Genomic DNA, 27254 nt, shown 5'->3' with positions numbered 1-27254 from the left:
GCAGCAAAATCCTTGTCACGTTAGGGATAGTAAGGCATTCATCCAACCTTTATATTAAAATAAAAGGCCTTTTTTTAAGCAAACTTCACAACGTGTTCCGCCTCACATTTCTGACCCCTCAGAGTGGTCTGAGAGATATCTTGCAATTATCTGTTATTCAGAGTATATTTAAGGAATGCAGCTGTGTGTGTGTAGGGGGTAATGCGTTGTTATAGACAAGTGTTGTGCTTTGAAGGATCTGTCTTAACCCGAGTGTATCAGTGGAATTTGATTTTGCAGGTTTAGGGGAGAAATAGTGAACATGTGCAGTATGCTTGCAGATTAGATGATGCATAATGGAAAGCATGGAGGATCCTGCCATGTTGTTTCTGTTATTAAGTGATGGTTGTGAGTTTGAGGGATCTAATGCCATGCTTCAGGTGACCCGATTGAATACTCAATATTCTTTTCGAGATGTTTATAGAGACTGAGCTGGGCATGCTTTTTTGGAACCAAGGGTATTTTCATTGTGAGGGTGGAGGGAAGGTGAGTGACTTTTGCAGTGTTTTGGAGTGCTTACTAGTTTGTCCTTGAGTCTATTCACTAATATGTTGTTAAGGAAGGCCCAGTGATGCATTTAAGGTGACTAGTGATGGTCTCTCACTGACTGAACAAAAAGGGAGTTTGAATTAGACTGACAACGGCCTATGTTTTCTCCAGAACATTATCCACAGCTCGGCCACCCTAGGAGAGGAGATGGCTCATCACTTGTACGTCCTGCAGTCTTTGACCCTGAACCTCATGGAGACTCGGATGAGGACCTCAATGGACCCGTACAGTCCGGTGAGTCATGACATGCCTGAAAATGGTCTATAACACATTAAATACTATGTTCGTATATATATATATATATAAAAGTCCAAATTTGTTTGTTTCTTTGTGGCAGGATTTGTAGCGAAATGGTGTTCCTTATACAATTCCACACCGTTTCACCAATCCGCACCAAATTTTGCATAGTTACCTGTTAGGACCTTCCGAACATTACTGACTACATGACATTTGGACACCCCACTCCTTTCCCCGGATTTCAGCAAAAGTCAACATTTCTTTGTGGATTTGTGGCTTGGTGAAGCGTTGTTCCTTATACAATTCCACACTGTTTCAGCAATATGCACCAGATTTTGCATAGTTACCTGTTAGGTCCCTCTGGACATTACTGGATACATGACATTTGGACCCTCCACCCCTTCCCTGGATTTCAGCACCTTTACACATGAGGCGGTTGCCTGAAATTGGCGAAACATCAATGTGGTTGTAGAAGGACCAGTCCTGACACGAGGAACAAAACACGAGGTCCTGGCCCTAGGATGCATGGTTTCCAAGATATTTGCACTGCAACAAACTGCACAACACAATGGTGAGGCGATAGGTGTGGAGAGAGCAGAGAAGACCCAGTATGCAGCAGCACACCTCTCTCGCCTCTCACCAATATCTGCTCTGTGGTACGTCAGCCAGCCACACACGCCCATTCTCAGTACACTTTACTTCAGGGTGCAAAGCACATCAAGCGATAAGCAAATCAGAATAGCGACCTACAGGATTAGTGTTATCATGTTTGTCTCCAAATACAGAACCCGTTCACAGAACGGGTACTTCTGCTCGTATCATATATTTCATATTAGACAAGGCAAGGTGAAGTGAAAAGATTTTGATGACTGGACTTTGTGTAGTAAAGTCAGTTTCTATGCACATGGATGGTGAACTTTGCTTTTGTCGGGTTTTACAGAATATTGTGCTGTATTAATATTATTGTAATCACTGAAAAGCCACATTAGGAAATAGTAGGGAAAGGAATTAGATTTGATCAAGCAGGTTGCAACCTTAAGCATGTTTCAAACTTTGCAGATGTCAAAACGAGTGTCACACAAGCTAAGCTTATACATTTCAGGGGAACAGCCACTAATGTGATACACATTAGTTTATAATGTGGATCCAACCAGAGCCAGTGATCGAAGTGTACAAAAAGAATTAGTGGAACCATGTTCCCTACTGGCTTGCACCGCTCCCCACAAACCCCATCACCATGCTCCCTTTCAACGCACAATACAAACCCTCAAAAACATGTGCCTGCTGTTTAAGGGAACAAACTTCATGCTTTTTGATGCTTGGTGAGGTAGTCTTGCACTTTGAAATTCAGTGGCTTTCCCTGGATCACGCGCTGGATTATGCTACGCCTTGAAGTGGATCCTGCGTCTGACTGGTAGCCTGTGTAATGTTTGAAGTGTTGGTGATATGTGTTCCCTCTGGCCCAGTCACAGCAGACGTCTTGCAGTAGCATTGTATACTATCTGACGCTATCCCAGGCGATATTTTAGCAGTCCTAAGTGGAGGCTGTTTGCGTAGACCGTCCTTGAGAGATCCAGTGAGATGATGGAGCGTGTTCCTCCTTGGAAGGTCATGAAAGGCATAACACGCTGCATTGATTGAGCTAGAAAAAGGATTCTCACACCAAGTCTTTGATTTTCTGTTAGAGCGTGAAGCAATCCATCAAGATTCCCATGGTTCTTGTATGTATTTGAAGAACATGAAAGTCAATTGTGATTAGAAACGACGTACAATAACACATTTGCAGATGGTGAAGGCATTCCCCGCAAGAGTGCCTGTACAGTAGCACAAACCTAAGAACAAGTGATGAGCCAGTATGTGAGGATGTGAGCAAAGAGAATTATGTATGTTAAGTAGATTGTACACATAGGTAAAATGGGTAGGTTTTATTTGAATCACTGTTAGAAAGGTGCTATATGAGAACTTGTGTTTAACACATTAAAGAGCCTGTTCTCGTTTGGAGTGCAGGTGACTCACAATGTGTTAGCTGCTAATGTCATAACACAAAGTTCGACATAGACCAGGAGCAAAAGAAAAGGAGGACCCCAAAGTTACATGCGTATGACGAGGGAGCAAGAAGGTCATGCAGGAAGGAGATTGGGAGGAAAGGGATGGAGACGGAAGTGTGGAGAAAGAGGACATCCATTTTTGAAGAGTTCAGTATGAAGCAGCTGGGAACCATCCAGGGAGGGATTTCAGTGGTGCAGTGGCTATCTGTTCGGAGATGGCTGTGGTGAAGGTGCAAAAGGAGAACAAGATTTCAGTGTTGTCAACAAAGAGGTGATTGTGAAAGCCAAAGGATGAGATAAGTTTGCCTTGGGCTGAGGTATAGAGTGGGAACAGCAGAGGTCAAAGGACTCATCCTTGCTGGACACAGACTTGGAGAGGGTTGGGGGGGTGAGATGTTTGCGAGTCCCAGGAGATTTTAAAGAAGCGACTTTCCAGGTACATGTCAATCCAGGCTAGAACTGATTTGTGAAACATAAAGTCCTGGAGAGTAAGGCGGAGAGAGGAGTGGTTGTACGTGTTGAAAGTGCAAGAGAGGTCCAAAGGATAAGTATTGAAGAGATTTTGGAGTGGTCCGTGTCAGTGAGAAATTTGGAGAGATGCCCGAGTGCAGTCTTAGTGGCGGGTTTACTATGGAAGCCAAATAAAACTAGCTCTCCAAGGCCATTATCCTCAGGGTGCTTAGTGATCCGGTTGAAGAAAACTCACATAAGGATATTTGAATAATGAGGGAGGAGGAAAACCAAGTGATAATTCACCCGGAAGGTTGGATCAGCTAAGGGTTTCTTCAAAAGGGTTAGAACAGTTGCAGATTTGCAGGTGACAGGGAGCAGTCCAGCAAAGAGAGAGGTTTAAAGAGCTTGCAGAGATGAGGGCAGGTGATTGGCATTAATTCTTTGCTCATTTGAGGACAAACAGGTTAATCAGAGCCAGGTTGGCTCTGTGAAGAATAAGTTGTAATTTTGGGGAGGAGTAGTTGAGAACAGCAGGGATAGGGAGGAGAGATGGGGGACAGGAAGAGGGTGGAAAGGGTGAGAGACAAGGTTGGTTGGGGTGTCATGAATTTGAGATTTTAGAGGAAAAGTAGTGAGCAAAGTCGTTTAGCAGAGAGATGGGAAGCAATGGATATTGGCTTGGGTGGTGTGAACAAAGCTTGGAGGGGTAGATGAGTGTTTGAGGGTGAAATTGTGAAAGGAGGATATTAAGCTTGTGAAGTAGCAGGATTTGACAGACTCCAGTGCAGAGGAGAGGGGCAGCCCGCAAGTGAGTAGGGTGGAGTCCATGATTTGGGCCAGCATCGTAGGTCCTGGTGCATGTTTGTTTTGAGGGTCTGCAGTTCAGAGGTGATCCAGGGGTGAGGACAGGAGGTGGGAAGGTGTCAATGTGCATATAGGATAGTGTTGGTTAAAGGGAGTGATAAGTGCAAAGTGAAAGTCGGAAAATGCCTAGTCAGTGGGAGAGGAATGCACAAGTGTCTACGGGCTCAGGCTCAAAGTTTTGTTTCTGTGATAGGTGAGTGAGGGTGGAACGAGTTTGGAGGGGGAATGGAAATGGGGAAGAGGAGGAGTAAGGGGTCAAAGAGGGAGGGGTCAGTAGAAAGCAGAGGAATCAAGAGTAGATTATGGGAAGTGAAGGATATGTTCTTTACTACTTTTGATGTCTGACGCATGTCTGACACAGGCATCAATTTCATCTAACCACATAACGGTTGCCAAGATTTGTGCCGTGGAGCAGCAAATGAATAGTTCTGTTTTTTTGGCATGCCTTTTGATTCAGCCATCTACTTGTTTGAGGCTGATGTGTAGTCCATGTTGTGTGTCAGAATTTTCCACTTTAAGCTTGTAAAGGATTTGGGTATCATTTGCGTAGCTATAGCATCTTAGGTTGCATACTGGATGATTCTCATAATCAGTATTACAGTGGTTCACATCCTTCCTCATAAACTGGACAGAGATCACACATCTACCACCTTTTCACATTATTTGCACGCACAACCACCTGTGTAGTTTACCACATGAATCCAGCCTTCCCCTTCTGTTTAACACATATACACATATGTTTACCACTCTTTTATTTGCTCATTTCCGACATTCGGGAAGTATGCAAACCTTAACCCAAGGAGTTGCTTCAGTATGCTTTCCCTCATGGCTTTCAGCACCGCAGAGTGGCAAGCATGATTCTGCCAGCTTTCAGTAGATGAAAGACTGATTGACCTTGAATTTCCATAGTGATTGGGCTAATTTTGGGGTCCTGAGCTGGGGAGAGGGTACACCCAGCAACAACTAACTTCGAGAAAATAAGCTTTCACTAAAGGGTCAAAAGGTGGGGTAGACCAGGTGATCCTTCACACAATGCCCTGAGGTCCTACCTCACACAGCAGTACCTGACCCATGGTCACCCCACCCCCTAACCCTGAAAGCGAGACAGAGCACTTTCTCAGAGAGCACAGACATGTTATTAGGGTCATGGGGAGCGGAATGTGTGAAGTAAAAGATAGAACAGGTTCAGGCACACATTTGAGATTTGAGGTACAGTGTGAGGGTTCTGTGGAATACAACTAATGATTCACCGTTCAGGATAAGATCATTGTGGATGATGAGCTGTAATTAGAGCCTCAAAATGTGTCTGTTTGGAAGCAGGGTTTTTATCAGAGATGCAGGGTGGGAGGAGAGTGGTTTTGTAAGCTGTTATTTGGGATACAAGTTTGGAGGAGTGTCTTTTGATGGCTTTGAACAGTATGAGAGGAATGAGAAAGAGGTGTGGTTGGAGAGCTAGAGAGAATATGGTTGGGGTGAGTGGAGGGATTGGTGCGTTGTGGGAGGGGAGATTTTCAATGATGGGGTGTGTTTAGGTTTATGGTTGTAGTGAAGGATGGATGTCGGTTTGCAGCTGTGGTTGTAGAAGAGAGGTGCATGTGCTGGAAGTGGTGGAATGTATTACAGAGTGTGCTGTAGATTTGGAAATGGGGATTTGTTGACAGGAAATCTTTAGCCTTTGGGGAACAGCCACTAGTATTGCTTTTATCTTCACAAACCCAAATTAATTTTTGCCAAATATCACCTCTCCACAGCTCTATTTTCATATAAGAGTATCTCGACACCCAAGGGTAGCTGTTGAATTTATATTGATTTTTTTTTATTCACCGATGGCCTTTGAAATGAACTGTTTTTGTCCTTTTCTCTCACACCAGGAACAGCGTGAACTCTTACAGACTCTCCGACTGGCTGCCTTTGAGTCAGACAGCGATCCAGCCACAAGCCATTTCAATACAGAGCGCCGACGATCTCTGTTTGCCAAGGAGTTCAAGAAGCTTGGATTTTCAGTCAGTTCAATTACCTTATTCTTCAACCCTCATCTATGTCACTAATGGTGCCCTGATCCCCTCCCTTCCTTTTGGGATGTTAAGTGAATCCTTGTTGTTGTACCCTAACAACTTTGCCGGCCTATTTATTATAATAGTTTTTTGGGTGTTTGTGACATAATCTTGAAACTTGAAGGCCACTTCAAGGCCTGAAAGGCAGCAGACATACAAATGGTAGTGATTCCGTGGCCTAATCATAAGGCCTCATGGGAGGTGAGTTACTGACAGTGATAGATTGAGGAGTCTGGGCAATAAGTCCTTCACTTAGCTATTGAGAGAGAGCATTCCAAAAGATTAGGATGTATTTATTTATTGGGTATTTATAATGCGCCTATACAGCAAAAGGTGTTTCAAGGCGCAACACGACAAAAGAGGGTGCTTGGGGAGAACAGGGGGTGAAGAAACCCAAAAACGCTCCTACTAGGCCATGTGTCATTCGGGTCGTGTAAGTGCAGTAACAAGAAGTGCGGGGGAGAGTGGAGGGGTCAAATGCCAGTCATGGCGGAATGGCCCATGGGTTATGCGAGTGCCAATGGGAAAGAATGTCCACGTGCTAAGTGCGAGGGGCAGGGCTGGAAAGGCTCAGTTGAGTGCAGGCCCAGCCAGGCTAGTACAGGGGTAGAGAGCAGAGAAGGGCAAGTGCAGGTTAGGAGGGGTGGGGGAGTCAGGGGAGATCAAGTGCTGGGATAGACTGGTGGAGGAGGGCCTGGTGCCCTATAAGAATCTGAAGAAACCAGGCAGCCTGTCAAAAGGAGGCAGAGGGGATATTAGCAGGGGAGGGTGAGAGGGAAGGAGGAAGAGAAAATAAGGGTCTTGAGAAGCTTCCGGAACTTAAGGAGATCTGGCTCAAGTCTGAGAGGGGAAGGGAGGCCATTCCAGAGGGAGGCCCCCGCAGAGAAGAGAGATCCACCCCCCACTCTCTGCTTAGAAAAGCATCTCATTTGCAGAGAGTTGGAACTAGAAGGGCTCTAGCAGGGAGGTATTTAGGGAGAGAGAGTTGGATGTAGTGGGGTCCCAGGCCCCAGAAAGCTATGTGCATGATTGATGCAGAGGGTCTTGAACTTGATCCTTGCAGCAACGAGGAGCCAGTGGAGAGATTTTAGGACTGGAGAGATGCAGTCCCTGGGCTTGAGGCCAAGGATAAATCTCGCAGTCCTATTCTGGATTAGTTGAAGGGGGCAAAGGGGGGAGTTAGGAAGATTGAGGAAGAGGCTGTTGCAATAGGCAAGCCTGGAGAGGACCAAAGCTCTGGAGACATTGAGTTTCTGGGGGAAGGTAAGGAAAGGGAGAATGTCTCTGAGGAAGTGCAGCTGAAAGTGGGCTTTCTTGGCAAGGTCTGTGATGTGAGGAGAGAAGGAGAGAGGGGAGTCGAAGATGATACCAATGTTTTTTGCCTCACAGGAGGGTAAGCCCAGGGAGGGGGCCGATGGAGGGTGGCCAGAGTGTAGGAGAGAAGGAGGGAGCTGGGGTGCCAATAAGAAGGATCTCAGTCTTACTGGCATTACGCCAGAGATTGTTAGAAGTGAACCATGCCTGAATAGCAGACAGACAGTCAGGAATGAGAGAGGAGGAAGAGGCGGCAGTGGAGGGAAGCTTGAAGGAGAGCTGCGTGTCGTCCGCATAACACTGGAAGTTAGGAGCGAAGGTGGAGATCAAATGGGCTAGAGGGGCAAGGTAGATTTTGAAAAGCCATGGTGAGAGTATGGAGCCCTGAGGGACATCACAGTTGGAGAGTGAGATGGAGGAGAGAAAAGGGACCAGTTGGACCTGGGAAGGTTGGTCAGAGAAGGAGGTCAACCAGTTCAGAGCCAGGTCCGTGATGATTGACTGTGTCAAAGGCTGAGGAAAGGTCAAGAAGGTTGAGATCAGAAGGAGAGTTGGAATTGAGATTAGAAAGCAACTCTTCACAGGGGTTCAGGAGTGCAGTTTCCGTGCCCCTGCCCCCTCCGAAGCCAGACTGGTGGTCGTGGAGACAACCAACAAATTCAGTGTGTAGGATACGCTGAGAGATGCCAGCTTCTCCAAGAGGTTGCTCAGGAAGGGGGTAATGGAGATAGGGCGATAGTTGGCCGGACAGGAGGTGTCGTCATAAGGCTTTTTGAGGAGTGGGTGCACACGGGAGTGCTTGAGGAGTAGCGGGAAAGATCGAGTGGCAAAGGAGGGCTTGCAGAAATCAGCCAAGGCTGGAGCAAGGGAGGCAATGTTGTCCTTGATAGTTCTGGACGAGCAGGGGAGCACCTGTTTGGATGAGACTTTCATAGAGCGGTCTTGTCTAGAGACCTCATCAGGTGATATGGGAGGGAAGGAGGGATGGGGAGAGGGGGCCAAGGAAGGCCTGAGAGCAGGTGAGGGATAAGGGAGTGGTGTAGAGCAAAGTGAGGACAGGATGATCTATATTTCTTAATGCAATTCTGACGCTATATTGAACCATGGTTATGAACTGCCTTGTGGGTCTAGCAGGGAATTTTCAATTTGATGCAAGGACTGGGAACTATGGTCGTATGGTTGTATCATCTGAGGTTTTGCAAAGGAAGATTTATAAAGCAATCTTGAGGGAGCTGCTATAGTCTGTTATTGAATGTGAGCTGGCTCCGAATTGTGAAGGGAATGATGTTGTAAAGTGGCTTACAATGCAATTTGAAGGTTTTACAAGCTGGTTTATTTGGATTCCAACTGGAATTTGGGTGCGAATCCTTGATTCTCAGCAAGTGCTGATACCACTTATGCTTACGTTCTCTGGGAGTCATTTTACCCTGACTGACCACATATCATTCTACTGGGAATTTCAGTGAGTCCTGACACCCTTACTTACCTCCTTTTCTTCTGGATATAATAATATGTCCTGGTGCTCCAACTATTCCTTTTGAGGTTCTCATTATTATTGTATAGCTCAACACACTCCTTTTTTCTAGTACGCTCATTTAATTGTGTTTCTCTCCCTGCTTTCATTTCTTCCGGAATCTTTCCTATCACTTAATTTCTTACTGCCAATCTCATCAAGTCCAGATTCCAGGATTGCATACCTGCTTTCTGGGTTTCTTTGTGAGTTCAGTATTTTGTGTTGTTTCTCTTTTGTGATTCTCAAAGTCTTGGTACCCTGGCTAATTGTCCCCCTCCTATGATTTGTTATGAGTTCTGGTGCCCTAACATACCTGCATTCCTTCTGAGTTTCTCATTCAGTTACATTGCGTTGGCACTGCATTGCATCTGGAATCCTCAGTGAATCCTGTTTCCCTGATCACACCCTCTCCTCAGACCCTCAAAACGCCCTGTTTTTTTACCGTCTTTGGTATTCTGGGAGTCTTTATTGTCAAACCCCACACTTCATTGGGGGCTCTCCATGTAATCTTGTTGACCTAACTCCATTCCTCTTGGGATTTTCAAGAAGTCCTGAAAACATGACTATTACCCTCATGTCAGCACGCCCGGATATCTGTGCCATTACTCAGCATTCTGGTATTTGTTGTGAAGACTGGAGCCCAACCCAACAATTTTCTGTCTGGGATTCTCTGTGGGTCCTGTTTCTGTCCCAATCTGATTCCTTCTGGGAGTTGTAGTGAGTCCCGGTGCCCAGATAGACGATGATTCTCAGTGCATACTGGTTGTCATACATCAGTGTTTGGCTCATGCTCCTAACACTAACAGCCAAGTTTGTGCTGGTGCACAATCACCTGGAAAAAAGCATGTCACCTGTGGGAATAACTGGAGCTATGCATTTCCTAAAATTGGGCATCTAAAAAGAAGTCCATAGTCTGCACAATTTTTAGATGCCCGCTAACACTGTTTGTCAAAACGTTGGGAAAGTCAATACCTCAATTTGACATATTAACAGAACATGGTCCTAAGGGTAATCAATTAACACTTCAAAAATGGCGACAAAAATGCAGAGAAATACTGCGCCACATAGGAAGTGACGAAGAGACTTTGTTAGCCAACCCGAATCTGGTTAAGGCGAAAGTTCTCGAATTAGACTGGATCGAGACTTATGAGAAGAGAAGATCTCACAAATGCATGGCCGACTTCCCACCTGAAGCAAAAAGATTGAATGAGATACCCCAATACATGGAAGTGTTCCCGTGCAAGTATTTGAGGAGGGGATACCTGAAATTCCGGATAAACCTCTATGAGACCAGAGAAATTCAAAATTACAGAAGGAGCTTGCTCGCAAGTGACTCTAAATGCCGGTTCTGCAGCAAAGAAGATGAAACCTTAAAACATCTAGTTTTGCTATGCCTTGACCTCAAAACACAAAGAACCACATATTTGGTCCAAGAATTGAGTATGGGGTCGACTTACACTGTTGACGAATGGTGGTCAAGAATGCATTGTAGTACAAACAAGAAACTGGTGATTGCACTTATGTTATTTTTGAAATATCTCGAGATCAGACTTTCTGAAGTTCAGTAACGAAAAAAATGTCCAACTTAACTGTGACATTATCTAAAAATTAATGTGGTAATAAGAGTTTTAAGTATTTAAAGAGTGTGTAAATGTAGCACTTATTACAATTTACAGTGTTGTAGCGATAGTGCGCCTTTGATAAGTAAATTTGTTTTTTTCAAAAGTTTGTAATAAACTAAATGAAAATTAAAATTTTTTTAAAAAAGATGACTGATTTTCTGTCATTCGGGCCCTAAATGTGTGTGCCATTTGTGCCCAGGGTCCCACCTCAGCATGCTGGGTTTCTCAGTTAATGCTCTTTTGGTCTGTTCCTGTATGCTTGTATTCTCGCTGACTCTTAAGCTGTTGGAATTCTTCTAGCTGAATCCTGGCCACTGAATTGGTGATTCTTGATGGCCTGTTACCCTTAATGTATCTTCCTTTGCTCCAGTAATTCTAATGATTCTCAGTGCCCACTGCTCCCCACACTGGGGTGGTTGGTACCTTAATCCCGTCATAACACTCCCACTTAAGCAGGATAGGAGTCGATCTCACCTTCTAACCAAGTCCCACTTCTTTGGCATGTGTAAAGTGCCAACACCCCACTTGGGCATCCAACTCCCAGAAATCTTTGTGAGCTCACTCTTGAAGATGGGAATCTCTATGAATCCTTCCCTACTTTTTGTTCCCGTCTAGCGTCTCCGTAAGGCATTTGCCAAAAAATCAGAGCCTTTAAATCATGAATGGAAGAGGGAGGCCAGCTATCATAATAACCATATGTTTCCATTCTTGCTACCAGAACAATGGGAATCCATCGCAGGACCTGTACCGAACACCGCCAGGACTGCTCGCCCTTGATAACATGCTTTACTTTGCAAATCACTTGCCCAACGCCTACAGACAGGTAAGGCAGAGTTGCTCTTCTTCCTATTATGGGAATGTGGCTGTGTTGGGGCTACCCCTGCCACACACTGAATATTATGTTCCATGCTGCTAATTGTGAAAAACAGTGCAAGCCGCCCATTAAAACCGCCATCCTACAGAGAGCCAGACATGGAGCACATTTATGCCAAAGAGGACTGTCTGCAACAAAGATCCATCCGTTGCATAGAGAGACAGCTTTTCTGAAGGCCAAACATACAGCAGTGATCCATTGGACCACACAGTCACCTGTGCTATGCATAACCAACTTCAGTGGACAGTCCCCTGTGTCAGAGAGAGCAAAGGATGCACAGTGGCCAAACATGGCATACATTGACAACCAGACCAGAGAGATACTTCTCTACAGGCCATACTTCCTCATCTTCATTGTACATTGTACTTTGCTTCATGAACACAAATGTCAAGGCCAAGCATTTGGATGCAGTGCTTACTGTACCCACAAAGACCAATTTACAGAAAGATTGAGACACAACCCTGGCACATAATTCAAACCAGCCCAGAGCGATCTCCTGAGGGAGATGCATATTTTAGATAGACCACCATGCCATACCTCTCTCTTTTCTGTGCACAGTTATGCATGCAACTGCACCATACAATACCAAGTCATACTTAGTTCCTGCTTCATAGATGGCTTTACCATATCCAAGATTGTCAGACCACAATGAGCATTTACCTTTACAGCTATACATGTAAAATCCAGATTTGCCACATTCATTGCTTTGAGCCCTTAGGCTGCATATAGCCAACAGTAACAGAGAGTTAACTGCGCCACAAAGAGACAATAGTACAACTTTCATCAAACAAACCACCTGAAGCCAACTGTTCCAAATTACACAATCCATACTTTGTTGTCAACTGAACCACACAAGATGGCCATCCCTTATATAGCCTACTGCATCATTTTTCGGGCTTGAGGGAGATGTGTTGTGATGATTATGATTTGGGGAAAAGTGGCGGGATGAGAGGCAGTGAGTACTGGTAACCTTTAATGTGGCCCATATCCTTGTTCTTTTGGTATCTTCTTTTATAGTTTGTTTGGGAGAATAGTAGCCGTGAGGATAAACACGAGTGCCCTTTCGCCCGGAGCAGCATCCAGCTCTCCCTGATTCTCTGTGAGATCCTACGTATCGGAGACCCTGGTGAGTTATCAGCTGATTTTACTAATCCATCACTAGGAACACAAAATCCTAAAGAAGATTTCCCTACTGAAGAAAAAGGGCAGCTAGTGTTGATGGCAGATCTGGTTGGCAGTGTTGACCTACAAACTCGTGGTTGTGAAACTGTCTGTACCCTAGGGATGCCAGCTTGGCCTCTCTGGTGCATGGAGTGTGCAGCCCTGGGTGTGGAGTGCGTATCCCTCGGGTTGGGGGAGCTGTGTATGTGTCAGTGGCACAGAATGGGACACCCTGTAGTGTAGGGTGATTAACATGGTAGTGTATTGGGATGGAGTTTGTGTTATTGTAGTATGAGGCTAGGTTTGTGAACCTAGGTTGTAGAATGCAGAACACTATTGTGTGCATTCTGCATTACCTGTGCAAAAGCGTATTAAATGTTATATGAAGAAAATGATTATTTCTAATTAAATAAGAGGAGGAGACCTGGACAACAGCATGCCATGTCAGTTGAGGGCAATGCGAGCTCCCTGATGTACTCTAAAGACCCATCGGTTCAAGAGAACCTGGGGGAATGGCAGTCTTTTCCCATTCTGATGGCACAGGCCTGGAATGAGCTCCATGCGTCTCTAGGGATGGAAGGAAACCATCTTACCTTTTGAAAACATCTGAAAACTAGATTATTTGCCTAGGTAAGGCCTGGAGCATCTTTTTTATTGTAGCCTGTCTTGACCTGTCAGTTCGTCCCTTTCTATGTAGGGCCTGGATGCCTATGGGCTTTGTCGCTCTACAAATATAGAGAAATAGAAATGTAACAGATGGTTTCTGGGCTTGACGGCCCTTAATGGGGTGTGGCCCTGGCCTGGCTGGTATTTGAGGGAGCAGTTGCATCAGGTGTTTCACTGTGGTGAGCGCCTGCTTTGTGGGCTCTTGTTTTGCAACCCAGCGGTGGTTCAAGGTTATCAGACACCTTGCTTTCACGATAGCCACTGTTTTTGAATAGAGAAGGTCCCCAGACTAAATACACCCGGTAGGCCACCTCCTGTCGGCCACTTGTTCTCCTGGTCTCCGAGTTGTTGCAGGGCCCGTCAAGGACGCTGTGATGGTCTTCCCCCGAATAGTGATGGGGGTTACAGTGAGTGATCACAGGTGCCGGGATCCCGAATCCAATATAGGATCATCACCTCCATAGTCTCCTCTGCCACTTCCAGGCCTGCAGGCTTGTGCATGAATTTATGCATATGCTGTTACCCAACAAGCTGCTGCTGGGAAAGAAGGGCAGTCAGGAAATGCATTTTGCTAAAATTGGGTGGTCCGGTTGGTAGCACATGTTTCCCGTTTCTGAACGTTGTTTGTAACTCGGTAGAATAGGCCCTTTCATTTTAGAAATTGCAGTCCAGGTGTTCTGAGCTCCTCCTTGGAAAATAACATTATCAGAGGAGGCCTGCATATATGGTCTACTGTGGAGGGTTCCTTATGGTGAGGGGGAAAGTTATGACTGCTGCTTCTCAGGGGAGCAAAAGGGTTCCATCATTCCTCAGCAGAGCTAGGTCTCATGCCTGAAGATTCAAACCCATCCTCTAACCCAATCAAGTCTTCTCCCTCTATGAGGACGTATAGCTCAGGGATCAGCTGCACAATAGAAAACCCCTTCTAACCTTTAAAATGTAAAACGTTCTGTTCCGTGATTGAATAGGGAGACTGTAACATTTCTCCTGTTGTCTCAATCACTGCGGCATCCATAGCAATCCTGTGTCTTACAGATAGGCCAGGCCAGACCAGGAAGGTATCTGCCCATATGTTTCCTCTGCAAATACAACCATCACTTCAGTAGCGATCAGGGCTTGGCCACTCGGAGAGATGACAACTTAGTTAAAAGCTAAAGAAGTCCAGGCCTGCTGGGCCAGGGGTCGCTTTGGTAGGGACCCAATCCGTCCTTGGATTGCATACCGCAGAAGGATTTGGGTAGAGCTTTAAAAGGGCCTTTGCGCTCCTACGTCTAACACCATTTGTAATAGTGTAGCTGAGTGGAAGGCACAAAGAGGCTTACAATGATGTACTGTTTAACAAGGCTACAGTTTTTATCTTAAGGGTTTGTGGTTCCTTAAACCTCATTGTTTGAGTGTGATGTCTAGGTCTTTTGCAGCTAGTTTGTTCCAAGCTTGTAAAGGTAGGAAGGTCTCTTACAGGAGACCTAGGCACTGGATGAATTGTCCTGCACTGACTTACTTTCTCAAGCAAGCTCTCAGGCTTATAGCCCGGTCTGGGTTGCCCTCTGTTGAATGATTACCTCCTGGTCCAAGGGACATACTTTGCTGACTACCTTTTTTTCATAATCTCCCTGACCCCCAGTGACATAACATCATCTCGTAACTTCTGCTGCCACCTCTGGATTCTGTCAGGACCAACCGGGGCAGACGCAACCTTCCTGCGTGCTCTCTCTCTGTCTCCCTCTCTCTGTCTCCCTCTCGCCCCCCCCTCTCTATCTCTCTCTCAACCTCGCTCATAGCAGTGCCTATTGTATTCCCGCCTGCTCAGGTTTAGTGGCTGTATGTTCCCCCTCTAACCTTTCTTTCTCCTCTACCATTGATGCTAAGGCTGTATTCTCCTTCGCCCCATTGTCTGTTTTGCTCCCGATGGTTCCTCTCTACCAACCACCTATCAGTCTCTCTCTCTACCCATCTCTCTCCATCTCTGTCTCTGTCTCTCTCTATCTCTATCTCCAGATGGTACCACACTTTCATCCAACCTCCTCCAGACTCCCTCCAGCTCTCTCTCCCTGATGACAGTCCTCCTTCATCCTACCTCTACTCCCGACACTGGCAGCCTTTTATAGTAGGGTCTCCCCTCACTTTTGGAGGAGTGTAAGGATATGGAGACACCTGTGTGCTGAGGGGTGGACTGCTCTTTCTTTGGCCCATGTGTTCTTGGTCTTGTGGTCTGGAAAGGGGCTGGCCTGACATTACGTTAAAGGGATGCTTCTACATTGACAAGTGTGGGGTTTCTTTACCTCCCGCTTAATTCCATACTGCTATTGGTTCTTTAATCTGGGTGCCTGTGATCTGTCAGTATGTGAGTCTGTGGCCAGTAAATCGACTGGTACATGTTGGAAGTAATTTGTTAGTTTGACAATGTCTTAGTCACAGGAAAACTGCAAATGTATGCTCCCATTGATTCTAGTGAGTGAGAGGGAGGACAGTGTTTGTTCCTCTTTGTGCAATCTATGCGCGTCACCTCCTAAGTGTTGCAGCACAACTCTGTGTCTGTGGGGCTTCTGTGGGCTGCTTGTGCATGAGTCATAATGAGAAATGTTTCCTCTGGCATTGGTATTGGGGGCGGGGAATGTATTTCTTCTTCACTCATCAATAACTTTGAAATATTGCAAAGTTGGTCCCTTAAAGGCAGAGGTTTAATTTCCTCATCTGGGTGCTCAGGGAGTTTGGAGGCCCCCTCTCTGTGTGGTAGTCACTGGTGTTGGTTGGGGGGGATTGGGGTATGAGTGCTACCGTGACTCCCCCCCGGTCTGAGTGTAGAGACCTAGTGAGGGTATACTGGGGATCTTTCATATATCCCCTATGGGCCTGGCATCCACTGGCTCACAGTGAAACTGTCCATTGGACCACCTTATTGTTGGTCCCCAAAGTCAGTTAGGGAGCAAGCGCCCCAAAAATGAAAATATCCTCTCATACTATCCCGCATACATTTCTTTAAAAGGTTTCCCTGTCCTTTCACAGGTTCCGATTCCCCTCTATCTCACCTCAAAAAGTTTAAAGAAGAAAAATAAAGCCCTTTTCCCTTTTGTAGTCCTAGTCCCATTTGGATGTGTGTTTTTCCTACTATGCCTTGTGTGACACATTCCAATTGTTTCCCCTATATTGAGTTTAATCCACCACCTAAAAATAACTGTTCCCTTTTGTACTCCAGCTTGTTTGTGAAACATGAAAAGTCCCATTTGTGTGTGAACCAGAGAATACTTCCTGTTTTAGTCACCTTTCTTTGTCTGAGAATCCTGTGTGAGCTGCCCTAGTCAGTCACTTATCTTTGTTTTTGTCTACTGTTAGTCCTTCCCAAGAAGGGAATCCTAATCATGAAACCGAGCAGGGATTTGGAGATGGGTGAGGTGGAGGAGGAAGAGGAGGTTGGCTTTTCGTTGGAAGACGATGTTTATTGGCAGTTGCAGGAGAATGATGTGCTTGTTGTTGTTGTGGGCCTTGTGGGTGTATGATGCACACAGGCAGAGCAGATGTGCTTGCAGTGGGAGGGTGATTGGGGGTTGGCTGAGGAAGAAAATAGGAAGCAAAGCTAACAATGGAGTTTGGTGTTGCCACAAGAGTAGGTGGCTGGTGAGATGGCGGTGGCATGTCTGGCGCATAGACTCCTTATGCGAGAGGTGTTGGAAATGACTGGCAGGCAATATGTGGTTAAAGCGCATTTAAGTTGAAGATGCATTGGAGTTGTTGTTGGATAAAGCCTTAACCAACTTTGGATTTAGAGTTGTGTTGGGCTGCATGGGAAAAGTGTAAGAGAGGATGCAGGTAGTTGTGAAGGAGACAAATAAGCGAAGGGTGGAAGAGACAAAGATGGTCTCGCAGCAGAGGAGAAAGATACTGAGCCTGCGGCACCTGTTCCTGTACTTGCAGAGGGGGGCATGACAAGCATTGCTTGGCAAGTTCAAGATGGGACGCAACTTCCGGACAATGGGCCCAGACAGTGCCCACCTTGTCCTTGGCGTGGTAGTACTTTAGCTTGCCAGAGGGAAGCAGTTTTAGGGGACAAAAAGGGACTGTGATAGGCAATCTGTGCTAGAGGCTATTGAAGTGGGTATTACGGATGTCGACCACATAACACTGTTACTTTATTATCACCCCTTTTATTATGAGTCTCAAAAGGATGTATTTGAGGATAGCCTACTGGGTAGGCTGCAACTTTGGAGGAAAGATTTCTAAGCAGATCAGTACAAGATATCAGGGGAAACTGCAACGTCAGTGATGAGGTACCTATCCAAATGGAGCACTGGTCCAAAGTCCATGCCAAGTATGATTCTAGTGTAAACAACAGGTCGCCCAAGGTCCATCCCTAGTCTAAACAAAACAAAGGTTCCCATGCTGTGGACAGATTGCAGCCACAACATACAATATCACAGATTACCCCTGAATGCTTTATTGACAAGGCATGGCTGTTCCTAGTGGCTGAAGTCTTTATTTGGGCTACGTTTTTATCATTGCACTGATACTGGAACTCCCACCTCTTGATGAAATTTCTTTGTTTTTGAAGGAATAAGCAACAGCCTCAGTGTCTTTCTCCTAGACAGACGAGATAACACCCTCCTGCAGTTCCAAGGCCAAAACTTCAAGGGTCGCCCCTGGTCTTTAGGGATGAATTTAAAAGGTAGAAGGTGATAGTCTCCACACTGCTAAGGCACTTGCGGACACACTTTTGTAGCCCTCTACCCATGTCCAATTTGGCATAACAAGTCTTACTTTGTTTGGTTTGGTGGCCAGGTTACTCCCACCAGGGTCTGGACTATAGCTCCCAGTTAGCTTTTACTTTCTCTTGCTTCTGTTGTCTTAGGGTTTATTTAGCTCCCTGGCCACAACAACAGGCTTCTCCAGCTCTCCTGTAATCTAGCCCTGTCTTTCTTCATGCTATTGTTCAACTTGTGCAGCGTTTTCCCTTTCTTAACCTGGCTTTGTATCAGTCCTCATTGGTGTGGTCACAGCACTGATCCTTCTACCTCTATGTTGCCATATTTCTCTTGTAGGACACACATTCTAGCTCCCACGATAATCCCCTCCAAGTGTGGAGGCCCATGATACCTTTCATACTATGCTTGATTGGAAGACTGATTCAGAATGTGTCCTTATTTGTGGGTCCTTTTTCGTGTCTGCTTTGTTCCTTGTGGTTGATCCTGGCAAAATAAGTCCACCTTCTTCCCATCATATGTGTTTGCACTCCTAATATCAGATGTTGCATGTTTTATAAATGCCTGGATCAGGCCGTGCACTAGTCCCCATGGCCCAAACTGCTAAATCCCATGTCTGCTAGTTTGTGGTAATTCAGCAGAGTGATGCTGCTCCCTTACCCAGCTTGCAAGCCTCTCCAGTTCTTCCATGCACCATGTCAAGTGGCTGCCTCACTGACCGGTTATTCCCCCCCTTGACCTCTTAGATCCCCAGTATTTGGGAACAGAGGCCCTCGTCACACAGGATTTGCCACATAAAGTTTACTCCTTGGAGATCATAGAAATGTACGAGCACTAAATTTGGACTAATCCTAATGCGTGCATGAAAACATCCAGTGGCACCTCTTGCACAGAACCTAGCAATGGTGGGGACAGTAATATGGGAGTGTCCTTCCAGGAGGACGGCCTGTCTTGTGCCTAACCCAGACACACATGGCACAAGCAGACCTTAGCCCCCACCTCTCTCTCAGCCTGCCCAAGCACCTCTGTCCTCTCTATATACTTTGCCAGTGGCATTATCCACCAATAGGCTCTTGTCCCCAGTGCCAGTACCACCACCTCTACTGCAGCTTGTTGGTGATGATGGTGGTAGTGCTGTGGATGGAATGCCATTTAAGCAGGCAGGGGGGGGACTGAATTATTTGTCATACTGGCACACACTGCAATCAGTCATTGGGGGGCGGGGGAGTCAGAACCCTTATGCAGTGGAGGATGTTATGGAGGGGCACATGTTCTGCCACCGCCTTACCCTCTTTTAGGTGACTCTGAATTTGTCAGGAGAGTAGAAAAAGGGCACATAGAGTCCCTGCCTTCAGAGCCAGACAGGTACTTCCCAGATATTGTGGGAGTGACTCTCAGTATGCGAGAGTGTCACAATGAGTTATGGACGATGCTTACTTGCACCATTTTCTGCAAAGTTGAAAGGGGGGTTAATGCAGACTACAATCAAATTAATTACCAAATGTTGGCCTACAGTGTTGCAATTTGAGAACTTGTGACACTCTCCAAACATGCTGAGATGGCAGGATCCCATCTGTTGGTACTTTCTACCAATTTGCAGTTCTCATCTTTAGCATGCAATATTATGTCAGCTTGGAATGGGCACATTGCATTATTCAAGCATTAATCATGAATGGACAGTGTGTACATTGGTGGAGACATGGAAAATGCCTCAATTCACCAATGATCGAATCACATTACTTGGGCTGGCTAAAGTAGAAGCTGCAAATTGAAGGATGTAACATAATTTTACACAACAGACAGGCTAGTAAGACTGCGTGAACATCATACTTGGTTAGTTTCTCATATTTGTTATCTTGTCATTCTGGGCCTGAGCATGATGCTGTGTTTTCTAAATCAACCGTTTATATGTTTGCAATTTTGGAAAAGCACAAATAAGCAGTTAATGCTGTAAAACATGAAAATGCACCACAGCAAATTATTGCTAAATGCATTTCCAGCTGTTGTGCTTTCATGATTAGCAGGGACCGGAGTAGCACAACATCTTAATTCCAGCAGCTGTCATTTCACAGGGAGAACTGAAGAAAAGTCAGGGATGCCCTGTTGGAGGGTGGTACTGTGGGCATTACTGTGGTTGTAAAATAGTAGAAGACTTTAAGAACAGAACAATAATAGCACAAATGCTAATGGCCACCATAACTAATCACTTGGCACTACTGCTGTCAGTCACTAGAGCGAAGTGACTTTCTAGGGTGCAGTATGGACTTGGGATAGATAGCATGATGACTGGCTTTTGGTGACAGGGCTGCTTTAGAAGGTTTTCTGGATTCGTGCCAGTCCTGTGCATGCCATTGCATCAAAGGTGTAGTATCCACCTTGGTCCGAGACTTTTCCTTTTGTACACTTTTATTGGACATAGCTTTCATCTATGTTCTCTAGTCTGAAGAAATTGCACAGTTTGGACTTTCTTGCTAGAGCAGTAAGACACTCTTCTGGTAGCAACGTTGCCTGTAGTAGAGTCGGTGCTATTGCTGCCACATGTTTATGTTCAGATGACATGGGCTCTCTCTGAAAGACACTATACAAAAAAGGAAGAGTAGCTTTGTCCGTCTCTCCTTTCTCTGTTACAGTGGCAATATCATGCTCCTTCCCCTCCTCTGCACCACTGGTTTCCATAACCATCTGTTGTGGTCTGCACTCAGATGGGCCACCACCTTTATCTTGGTCGTCATCATCATCCTTGTCCTCAGACCGATCTTTAATGGATCTGGGTGGTGGTGAAGGAAACCGTGAACATCTGACATCCTGCACCTCTGCACTTGTTTCTCCCGGCTCTTCAGTGGATACAATCTTGAACTCTTTTGCCCAGAGACAATGGGCTGAATATCATCTGCATGCCACCCCTTCCACTGGTAATTTTAGCTGCTCCGACATATTGGCACTCGATAGCCGTAAGAAGATGGGATGTTACAGACCCAGTGACAACCACTGAATGACCTCTTCTGCCCCAAAATAATTCTTAAATTTGTTATTCCCAACTTTGCAAGCAACACATATTTGGTCTGGCCTATAAAAGAAGGTACAGCCACTTACAGCCATTGAATATAATCTCTGCCTTCTACCAAGAAATATAAGATTGTTTCTCTACAATTCGTATTTGGTTTGGCAACAAAATGTTGACACACTCAGTTACACTCTACTGCCAAACATTATTTTAAGATTTGTCACTTGCGGCTTTATTAGCAACAAGTATTTGTTCTGGCCAGTAATAGATGACACAGCCTCTGAGTGTAATGTAACCTGCCTGCCTGCCTCCAAAGAAGTCTCTGATGTTCTTCTCAGAAACATCACCTGCGTTTGTCATGCAAGGTGGACACTGGGATATCAAGTCAGTAATAGTGACCGAAGTCTTGTCCTGTTTCATTTTCCTGCCTCTACCTCTGCTAAATTCTGTTTTAAATTGATAACTCTCACTCAAATAAATCCTGTTCTAATTTTGTACCGGTCCCTCAACTAAATCCTGTTCATTTTCTATCTCCCCCCCGATGTGAAGCCCATTCCAGCAATTGCTCAAGCAACCTCTTGCCTCTGTCCAACAAGACTCTGAAATTGAACTACATCTGCCCTTTTTCTTCTATTTTAGCCCAAGTCACCAAAACTACTGATGTTCTCTTTTACCAGTGACTTTCTAACTTTGTTATTCTCCCACGTCACCTCTTTCCAGCGTCTGAAACGGGACAGGGATTCCATCCACTCTTCTTTGCACAGGATCGTTGCTTGGAAGAGCTTTTCTGCATTGGTATCCAGATACTGAACAAGACCTGGAAGGAAATGCGAGCAACACAAGAGGACTTTGACAAGGTATTTGTGCAGACAATTGTGGGTCTGGATTTGATAGTACTGGTGTACAAGAGGTAATTGGCTGGATAACAACTCTACTTTTTTAAGGGAAGTTCCTAAAATGTCTACACTTATAAAACTACACAGTACCCACAAATACATATGTACACATACTTCTATTAAGAAGGAAAGATAAAAGATATGGGTGGAACCCTCTTTTATTTTTTTTTTGGGGGGCCTGACTCTGGAGGGTTGGAAAATACAGAAATACAAGAGGGTAGAGTCAAAGGCTTCCCTGGCCAAAAGCGTGACAGGGGGTCAACAGGGCCTTAAAAAAGAGCTAGGTAACTACTAGGTCGAAAACGAAATCACCGTGGGGTACAAAAACAGTAGAGATTATTGACAATGTTAATGTATTGTGATGTCAAACAATACATGAAATAGACTGTCACTACATGTACTAACCCACTATTATGCAGACTACAAATGTACTTTAGTATGCATATGCCTTGTGCTACGGCACACGAAAACTCTGTAAATATGTCTTCATGTTAAAATAAATCTCTACTGTTTTTGTACCCCACAGTGATTTCGTTTTTGAGCTTGTAGTTACATAGCTCTTTTTCAAGGCCCTGTTGACCCCCTGTCACGCTTTTGGCCAGGGAAGCCTTTGACTCTACCCTCTTGTATTTCCACATACTTCTATTGACATGTTATTATTATTATGCTTGCCTGGATATATAAACAAGACAATCAATACTTCATCAGAACATTAGAACAATAACAATCAAGTTCACAGGGTTCAATAGATGTGCTAAAGAGTGAAGTGCTGTGCCTAGACAAAACAATTCCTACATGCACAGGATGGAAAATGGACAAAGTATTGTAAAGTTAGAAATCATGCAAATGAAACTGCAAGATGCACTGTTGATTATCAATGATGATGCTCCATCTGTCTGCGTCGACATGCATGTTTCAACCGTCCTTTGGGGAGCATAGGCAAGGGGGATTTGAAACAAACTGCCATGGTACAAAAACAAAATTGCTTTTCAGTGACAGTGTGCGTTTCACCTCCCCTGTTTTGAGCCTTCAAACTCCAAATTAGTTTTAATTTCATCCTGGGCACATATGTACCTCTGGTGTGGGAAGTTCAGAGTCACAAAACCAGATGTCCTACTGTAGCAAACAATTTACTCAAGCTTGAGAACCCAAAGGGTGACACTGCTTTAATTACTAGTCGGATAAACATGGCAAGTGTCAGGAATCATCTCACTCAACCACAGATGCACGGCTCCACAGGAGTTAAATCGGTTTAGTTTTACAGCACAAGCCAGGTCATTATAGTAACTTATCACAGCTGCCTTGATGGTCAGCTGCAAAAAGCTTGTTCACTCACACACCCTTTACATCACAGCATCATTCGTCACTGGTTATCTCGTCTACCTGTCTTGAACCTGTGGAAGACCCATTCTTATTACCTGCCAAAAACTTCACCTCTCGTGATCCATCTCTACTACGACTTCCAGTCCAGCTTCCATCGCTTCATTCCTGGGCTGCAAAGAATCAACTTCCTCCTCCTCCTCCTCCTCCTTTGCACTGCCCAAAGCTCTACAATCACATCCCTGAGTAAAGTGGCTCCAATGTATGATTCTATGGAATCATCAAAACTGAGACTCTGAAGAGCAGAACTTTGATTCTTCTTTTGACTTGTTATTTGGTACTGCTTTGAAGAATTCTGACACACTGCCTGTGATGAACCCTATTTGACTTCAGACCGTTTGTCAGGGTTCCATTTGATTCCTCTTTCTCTGGTCATGGATCGGTCTCACACAGGACGAGACATTCCCGAATCCCCAGTAGATATTACAGTTTACGTTCACCTCAGAACCCTGGTTCGTCTTGTTTACGCATTCATTGAGAGAACATTGTGTGTTGTCTTGGAGACGTTGGTGCCCTTTGCATTAACGTAGGCGTTCAAGCCTACGGCGGCGCGTTGTGCATGCGGTCAGCTGATCTGTATTTTAGCCCCGCGCACAGCGGTGCTTCTGAATTTGTACTTTCAAAGCTACGCATCTTGTTATCTTGTTTTCAAGCTCTTCGAACTCCTGGTCTGCTCTGTGACCTTTCTTGCCTCGTTCTTGTCACTTACCTGCTTATTGCCAAACTCAGAACGGCTATGGACTGCATTTGTCTCACCCCTCACATCTTACCTGCTTATTGCCAAACTCGGAACGGCCACGGACTGCATTTGTCTCACCCCTCACGTCTTACCTGCTGGTTGCCAAAACAGAAAATCTATTGGACGGCTTCAACTCCAATCATCGTCGTGTCTTCCCTCTCTTACCGCTCAAAGGCTCTAAGGAACTTAAAGGACATTGGCGCATCAGCGCAAGGATCAAAAGACATTCTAGCAACTGTGCAAGGATCAAAGACTCTTTAGGCGTCCTCGTGCCGGCAGGAATAGGAAACAAGACATTGGGCCTCATTACACGGAATGCGGTAAGGGTTTACCGTTACCAGTAAGGGTACCGGTAAACCCTTACCGCCTTACTACGAGGTCCCTTCGCGGGACCCGACCTCAACGGCTTGTTTTACTAGCTGTTAAGGAACAGGCCCGCAAAGGGACCTTGGAGGCAATTACGGTACCGCAATTTGTGGTACCGTAATTGCCGCCTTCCCCATTCCCATTGAGCCCTATGGGGGCTCAAATGGGAATGGGGAAGTGCCATGGTGAATGGGGAATTACCGCCCCCACACACCTTGGAATGTGGCGGTAATTCCGCCATTCACCATGGCGGACTCGGTACGGTACCGGCGGCAACCATGGCGCTAATAGTGCCATGGTTACCGCCTACCGTGTAATGAGGCCCATTGTGTTTCCAGGACTGCCACTCCCTTACTACAACTTCATCCTTCAGAATCCATCCAGATCACTTATTGGTAAGCACACTACTGTCTGGTTCTTCCTTTGCCTTACTATCCTGTACTCATGGTAATAGTCACATCTCTTGTTTCAGGATACTCACTAATCTAGCTTGGAACATGTCAGTCCCAGTCTACTTTTCTTGCTTGTGAGTATCGCCTCATCACCTTGCTTAAATATTTCATTGTTTTGAGTCATATGTTAATTCTTGGTTAATTTGTCTTGCAGCCAGCTGTCTGTGTACCAGGGTATACCAATATTTTCGGGCAATACACTCCTCTATCTGTCCTTTTGTACTCTTGAGGGGTATATTGTCAGAAAGACTCAATTGCATCACGACGTGTCAAGCCACCACTGCTGGATTTAGCCCTTGGGCCTGACATATTCAGAAGCCTTATAAAATGGAAGAAGCCGCTGATCATTTGGCGGCTTTATCCAAGGTGTGGCTGACCTCAGGGCCGACATGACAGCAGCACATGATGCTACTCAAAGTCGTATCAATGAGTTACATGCTGGCTTGCAGTCAGGGGCTGGAGCATCTAGTCCTGGAGCGGATTCGGCTGCAGGAAGGGCTCAATCGAGAACTGAATCAGGCCCTGTCTACATGGCAGCACAGTTTCCGTTGGCTCCTTCAGAAATTTTCCTAGGGGATCCTAAGACCTTTCGAACGTTCATTAATCAGTGCCGTTTACATTTCTTGTGTAGGCCTGCCTCCTTTACAGATGCTACTACAAAGGCAGCATTTGTTCTGTCCAATCTTGGAGGTACTGCTGCAGTATGGGCCAATCCCCTGCTGGAACAAAGTAGCCCGCTACTCTATGAGTGTGAGGCACTGATTACGGCAATGACCCGTGTTTTTGATACCAGATATAAATCACAGACGACGGATCTGGAATTGCTTTCTTTACAACAGAAAGACAGTTCCTTTTTGGATTATTTGGCTAAATTCAACCAGCTAGTTGCAGAAACAGATTGGCCAGGTAAAAAGAAAGCTGCTTTGTTCTATAAAGGTCTTTCGGAAGGCTTGAAAGACGTTCTAGCAATGGTACCGGTTGTGCCTAGTGGTTTCCCAGAACTGGTTGATCTTGTGTTGCAAATTGACTCTCGCAAGGCAGAACGAAAGGGCGAACAAAGAGCCACTCTAGCCGTTCCGCCTGTGTTCACATCTGTTTCAACATCCGAGCCAATGCAGATTGGCGCCATCCGAGGTCCACTTACCCCCACAGAAAGAGAGCTTCAAAAGGCCAAACATTTATGCTTCTACTGTGGTTCGTCAGAACACTTCTTGAAACTTTGTCCCAAGAAACCTAAGAAGGCGGGAAACGTCAAAGCTTGACAATAGACGGGGTCCCTTTGTCGAGTCAAGTTGTCATGGACCCCAGAGCCTCGGTTCCTTTCTCGGTTTTGGCTACCTTGTCCTCTCCATCTGAGAAAACCTGGTCTGTTGAACCCATCCTTGATTCAGGTGCAACTGGAAACTATGTGGATGCACAATATGTACGTGATCATTCCATTCCGTTGCTTCCAAATAAAACACCAGAGTTAGTTAATGCAGTGGACGGTACATCTCTGATCTCTGGTTTGGTGACGGAACAAACCATTGATCTTGTGTTATCAATTGGTGACAACCATTCAGAGGTCATCCATTTTGATGTAATTTCAGCTCCCCAACTCAAGCTGATTATGGGTCTGCCCTTGTTAACTAAACACAATCCCATCATCGATTGGGTGTTACGTTCTGTAGAATTTACCTCGGACCAATGTCTGAAGTCTTGTCATGTATCTACGGTTGAATCAAGAAATCCCAGTTCCATGCTCCTGGATACAGCATTTACGATTGGAGCTATCACTACAGTGCTCCTTCCTAAAGAATATGATTCTTTCAGGGACATTTTTGATAAAAAGGCAGCAGAAAAGCTACCTTTGCATCGTCCTTATGATTGCCCGATTGAATTACTGGCAGGGGCCCGTATTCCTTCTGGTAGAATTTATTCCCTTACGCAAAAGGAGGACATAGTGTTAAAAGAGTATATAGACCAAGCATTCAGTACAGGATTTATCCGTCCCTCAAGGTCTCCAGCAGCATCACCTCTTTTCTTTGTTCCCAAAAAAGAGGGAGACCTACGCCCCTGTATTGATTACAGAGAATTGAACGCAATCACAGTCCGGAATCAGTATCCAATTCCACTGATTTCAGTCCTGTTGGATGAACTGGGTTCTTCCAAGTTGTTTACCAACCTTGACGTAAGGGGAGCGTATAATCTGGTGAGAATCAGAGAGGGTGATGAATGGAAAACCGCCTTTAAGAAAAAGAACAGTCTTTTTGAATACTTGGTTATGCCATTCGGCTTATGTAATGCCCCCGCTACGTTCCAGTATTTCATTAATGATGTTTTCAAGGAT

The 27254-nt window shown here is 45.3% G+C and overlaps 1 protein-coding gene across 3 annotated transcripts in view; it reads left to right on the top strand.

Moving 5' to 3' along the window:
* ELMO3 (engulfment and cell motility 3) overlaps positions 1 to 27254 on the top strand; it is a 593731-nt gene that overhangs the window by 477641 nt on the left and 88836 nt on the right. For all 3 annotated transcript variants that reach the window (XM_069653870.1, XM_069653880.1, XM_069653889.1), the window contains 5 exons: positions 700 to 822; positions 6062 to 6193; positions 11412 to 11516; positions 12585 to 12693; positions 21813 to 21949. In XM_069653870.1, the coding sequence (XP_069509971.1) occupies positions 700 to 822; positions 6062 to 6193; positions 11412 to 11516; positions 12585 to 12693; positions 21813 to 21949 (606 nt within the window). The remainder of the gene's footprint in view (positions 1 to 699; positions 823 to 6061; positions 6194 to 11411; positions 11517 to 12584; positions 12694 to 21812; positions 21950 to 27254) is intronic.

Source organism: Ambystoma mexicanum, chromosome 1p, assembly GCF_040938575.1.
Source record: "Ambystoma mexicanum isolate Mex_15411 chromosome 1p, UKY_AmexF1_1, whole genome shotgun sequence".
Classification (NCBI taxonomy): domain Eukaryota; kingdom Metazoa; phylum Chordata; class Amphibia; order Caudata; family Ambystomatidae; genus Ambystoma; species Ambystoma mexicanum.
This window is presented reverse-complemented; position numbering and strand designations above follow the sequence as displayed.